The following is a 5,644-nucleotide window of genomic DNA, read 5'->3' as shown; positions in this document are numbered from 1 at the left end:
AGGATCATCGCATCCATTGCAGAAATTCAGCAGCAGCACAACAACTTCTTCTTCTATTTTTTCTTCTTCCTTTTTGTGTATTTTTGTCCACCATGAGTGGCTAAATATCCTCTTTTCTAGTTGAAGTTGGGAAATTTCAGTTTTGTGATGAATTGGGAGATTTAAAACTCCATTGTTAAGCTCCTATTTTTCAATATTTATGCAACTTGATCTTCATGCTATTATTGCTTTGTTATTAGAATCAATTAAGGCATGTTGCTTTTAATTGCATAAGTGATAAATTGTTAGTTTAAATAATTTAGGTCCGTAATTGCTTAGATTGTTTGAACATAAGCACACTTGGTTGCATAATCTAAATTTGACCACGCGGTTGGCAAGGTTAGAATTAGTTTTCTCTAAGTCTTAATGCAGTTAACAGTTGAAAAGTAAAAAACCCCAATGATGTTCCTTGGCAACTTGTTAACTAGTGTTTGATTAGTGAACGTTTTCTAGTCAAACTAAAACTAAGGAGGAATTTGGTTGTGAGAAGCGTCTTCCAAAACCTAAACTAATTTATTGAAATAAATAAGAGTATAAAAAAAAATCAATGATCAATTCTAAACAACTGAAATAGATCCATACTTCAACTAGAGCTCTTCTCCCATTGATTTACTCATTTTAAATTATTGCTTTCTCTTACTCTTTAGTTTTAATTCATTATCATCAAAACAAACTCCCCCTTTTTATTTATTTTTGTTATTTACTTGTCCAAGTTATAATTAGGAAGATCTTTAGTGTCAAATCCCTGTGGTTCGACCATATTGCCACTATCTACAAATTATTTTGTTAATTCGATAATAGGTTTATTTTTTACGGTTTCGACAACCGCTATCAACAACAGATCACTTTGTACAGCATATCATGGACCACAGCCTGAATAAATTGTGACCACATATTCATCACTACTTGAAAAAGATTGATGTCATTGATCAATAGATTAACAAAAGAATAGCAGAGATTTATATGTATGCATTACCTGAGCAAATGATTAGAAACAGTGTCAAGTGATTGTCAGGGTTCAAAAAGATTCAGACACATTGACCTCTGCTTGTGAAAGGTAGAATCTCTAGTGCTCTACAAGTGTCTTCTTATCATTATCACAAAGGCAGTGGCCAATCAATTGAATAAAGAGACTTGTCCTGTAAGAATAATTTCAACCATGCATGACTAAGTACAGTAAACATATAGAAAATTAGCTTTCCTCTAATCAAAACTTGAAAAGCATAAAACTATATATTTATATAAACTTAAGGATCACAGAAAGCTGAGCATGTCTGTATCAAATAATCACCAGAAATATCACCTTAGTTCTTGAAAATAACATTTCATCTCACTATAGGAACAGATATGTGTTATCAGGCTATCAGCAAATAAGAAACATATCAATTATCTTGTTACCAAGGCACAATCACTGATTGGCATGAGAGACAGTTCCTAGCTATATGGTCCATCCAGTTTTTTTTTTTCCAAATTGTGCAAGTCATAATCAATCCTGTATCTCTCTCTCTCTCTTCGTATATATCTATCTCTCTCTCATAGCACTTAGTTCATTTTCCCTCCAGTATTATGAGCCAATGTGTCTGCTTGTACAGTCAGCTATCATATGCCATAATCTAACTGTAATCTTAAGTAGATTTATTTGATTCAAAGTTTGGTAACAACAATGGATTCTTTCTATTGTGTGCTTAGGCATCATCCCTGCAGCAGCAATATCACCTCAAAGCAAACTGATAAGAAGAGGAGGCATTTGAAAACCTAAATCTGAATATTATCATATAAGCATGCATGCTCAGCACACTCTCAAATAAAAGTAATCCAAATATTCTTCCACTTATTTTTTTTAACAAAAAAAAAAGAATAATTTTTCATATAAAGGTAAGGAATTAAATAAATATATTTTATAAAGTTTTATGCATGAAACAAAATGTAATTATTTTTCATATAAAGGTAACCAATAGTTGCTGCTGCTGAGTGCAACATTCACAGCACAGCAACAACTAGTGCTCATGCTGCATAGCAGCAACAGCACAAGATGCTGCATGCATGTTGCAGAGCAGCACAAGTTGTTGTTGCTCTGCACAGCAGCAGCAGTTGCTGCTGAGTGTAGCATGAGTAGCACAAGCTATTGCAGAATGCATGCTGCACAACAGCAGCAACTATTGCTGCTATACAATAACCTCATCATACTCTATTGGTCCATCATACTCTATTGGTCCACCCAAGGAAATGGGTTCTCTAATGCCAAGCCATGAGCAGCAGCTAATGAATTGATTAATTTCAAATAGAAAGTATGCTAAAGCAAGATTATCATAGGGATCAAAGATTTTCAAGTTGGGTATCAAAAATTACTTTCAGCAAAATAAAGGAAGAAACTAGGCAAATTGCATCAAGTAGAGGAGGAAAAGTAAAAGCAAATTGCATTCATATTCATAGCCATTCCACCATACAGAATACTAGGCAAAAGGGATGAACAAATTGCAAAGAACCATAAGATTCACTAAAAATAGCAATAGTAAAACTATGCACAATAAACAGATCAATTAAAATTATCCCAATGGTGCTCTCAATCTCTATAAACCCATAGTCATAAGAAAGTAAACAAATTATGCAAGATGGACTGTACCCCACTCTCAAATCGCTAGCTTGAACAAGGTCACCAGCAGTGGCGGCGAGCGGCAGTGGTAACAGCAGGGAGCGGCAGTGGCAGCGACAACAGCGGTGACAGCGGGAACAGCAGCAGCAACGAGCGACAGCAACAGCGGCGACGACAGTAGCGGGAATAGCAGCAGCGGTGGCGACAACGATAAAGAGAAGGGTCTGGCATCGAGAAGAGGAGAGGAGAGGAGAGGAAGACAGCGGCTGAAATCAAAAGAGAGGATGAAAGAGATGATTAGGTTTTTTTTTTTATATTCTTCTCATTTTTTGCCAAATTAGCGACGGAATAAATTCCGTCGCTAATATTTTTAAAATTCGTTGCTAATCCGTCGCAAATCCATCGAAAATATAAAAATAAAGTATTCGTCGCTAACTTTTTTTTTCCGACGGAAGTAATTTCCGTCGATAATCCATTGCTGATAGTCCATTTTTTGTGGTGTTTTAAGGATATTTTAGTTTTTATATATAGATGAATATATATGAATAATGTATAGGGATGATGATGGATATATATGAATAATGTATAGGGTTTGGGAGAAAAAAATTCACTAACGGATTACCAACGGATTTTCTATTGGTATTCCTAATGGAATAATTTAGTTTTAATGGAAAATAAAATTATTTTTTTGTCACTAACGGATCACAAACGGACAATTTTTTAGTGTCAATAACGAATCACTAAATCCGTTAGTAAAGTCGTTGGCAAAAATATATTCTTTCACTAACAGATATGTGGTCCATTATTAACAACGACAGATGTTTTCATTGCTGATCCATTATAATTACTAACGGATTTTTAAACTGTTGGTAATAAAATTACCAACAAGGTGTTCTATAACGGATTTAATCTGTCACCAATCCATAAATTGTTTTACTAATAGATTTTTACTGTTCAGTAATGGATTTTTCCATTAGTAATTGTAAAATTTCTTGTAGTGAAAGTTATATATATATCTATATAATTTTCCTATCTCATTTCTCCAAGTATATCACCAACATTGTTCATTAACAAAGTTACGAATGAGATTAGTGAAGCAAACTATAAAACTCGGACTAGAATGATTCCTCTTTATGTTTTATTGGATCATTAATACTTGATATTTGATGCAAGGAAGAATGGTAAACAAAAACCTTGACATGATGATTTCAAAATTTATAATTAAAAGTGAAAGGAAATAAAAATTTTAATTCCTATATGTATGATATGCAATCAAGGTGCATAAAAATAGGTTATGCAAGTGAAAAAGTATAATTAATATAGACAATTAGCATATCCAAAACCTAAATTGAACATCATACTCAATGTATTCAAGATATATCTCATTAAAGCATAAAAGAAAGATAAGTAAAATAAAATGATGAGAGATACTCCCCTTTGTAGTGTACTTTCATTCATTCCTTCTTATTGGTCTTGAATCCTATATAGAGTAATAAATATTAAAACAAGATTGGAGGTATTAAAGATGCATAAAAATACTAAAAAAATAAAGAACAGAAAAAAAAAAGATTAGGACTTGGGTTGTTGACTCGCGGTTGTCGAAGCCGGTCAAAAATAACCTTCTTGGTTACCTACAATTCACAACTGCAGATAGTGGTGAAGGATCGAATCCACAGAGAATTGATTACTTATTTATTTATCTCAATCAAGACCAATAGAACTAATTGAAAGCACAAGTGAAAGCAAGTTATTGAAAGTAGAACAAAGATAAAGTGCAAGAAAAGTAAAAAAGGGGGGTTTTGAGATGATTTGACTAACAACTATTAAAAGTAATTGAAACAGCAAGTAATCTAAAATAAGAGAGAAATCAATAAGAGAAAGGTCTAGTTGAAGATATGGATCCACTTTGGTTGTTTGGGTTGATCATTGAAACATGGTTATCTTGATTGATTCAATAGGTTGGTTATGGGGGTGGAAGACGCTTCTCACCACCATGTCTTTCCTTATGAACAAACTGATTAGGGAACATCCTCTAACCAATTACTAATCAACAAATTTCCAAGGAACGTCCTTGAGCCATAGGCATCAAAACAATTGCCAATTGCATGAAGAACAAGAAAGATCCAAACCCTAACTACTCAAACGCATGAGATGATGTTAGATCATGCAATTCCTTGGATTTTTACACCAAGTGTTCTATGGACAGAATATTTCCAGCAATTACGGACTAACAAATATCCTAATCCAACAATCAATTAACTTTGCAATCAAGAATCAAGTGGCCAATTTGATCAAAACAACAAAGCAATCTTAGAATTAAGCATCAATTGCATGAATATTGAATAAAATCAAAGACAAAAGTTTCTGTTCAGATCTCACAACCCATTAAACAACCTTAGTTTCAACCAATCCTTAACTATAAAAAGGGTTTCAGCCACTCATGGCTGAACCAAAACAAAAAATAGATGAAAAGAAAGCAAGAAGATGAAGAACTAAGGTGGAGAAGGGGCTGTCCTTGCTTGGCCGAATTTGGGAGGATGAATTCCGCCTCTTCTAGGCTTCTTGAAGGCTTTAAATATGTCTTGGGAGGCTACCTAGGGTTTCATGGCAGTCCATGAGTCTTTTAGAGGCTGCCCAAAGTGCCCTTGGTCCAACATGTGCCTTCTATGTGCATGTGTGAAGGGAAAAACGTGGAGCATGTCTTGAATTGCAAGTGGGGGGCTCTTTGGTCTTTTAATTACTGTCCAAGGTCTTCAAGATACTGCCCAAGGTGTGTCCAATAGGCTGCCCAAGTTTTTGGAGGTTGCCCATTCACTAAAGAGGAAGGTGGAGCCTCCTTTTGAATTTTGAATGTGCATGGCACTAAGTAGGAATCATGTGATCTTTGGATTTTCTTTCCTTAATAAGGGGGATCTTGAAATCCAATATCTGAATATGAATCTTGGAGATTTGAATTTCAAAATACTTTCCTTCTTTGGCTCTTCAATTATGGCAGCTTGAGATGTGGCTTCT

At 34.4% G+C, this 5,644-nt stretch overlaps 1 protein-coding gene across 1 annotated transcript; it reads right to left on the bottom strand.

The window, feature by feature from the left end:
* Positions 1–2,036: 2,036 nt before the first annotated feature.
* LOC110612585 lies at positions 2,037–3,122 on the bottom strand. The gene is made up of 3 exons (XM_021753364.1): positions 3,069–3,122; positions 2,663–2,898; positions 2,037–2,178 (listed from the first exon to the last, which is right to left on the bottom strand). Exons 1-3 carry the CDS (start codon positions 3,120–3,122, stop codon positions 2,037–2,039), a joined length of 432 nt encoding a protein of 143 aa, XP_021609056.1.
* Positions 3,123–5,644: the final 2,522 nt, after the last annotated feature.

This window comes from Manihot esculenta, chromosome 4 (genome assembly GCF_001659605.2).
Source record: "Manihot esculenta cultivar AM560-2 chromosome 4, M.esculenta_v8, whole genome shotgun sequence".
Lineage (NCBI taxonomy): Eukaryota > Viridiplantae > Streptophyta > Magnoliopsida > Malpighiales > Euphorbiaceae > Manihot > Manihot esculenta.
The sequence above is the reverse complement of the archived record's forward strand: the minus strand, read 5'-3'. Positions and strand labels throughout refer to the sequence as shown.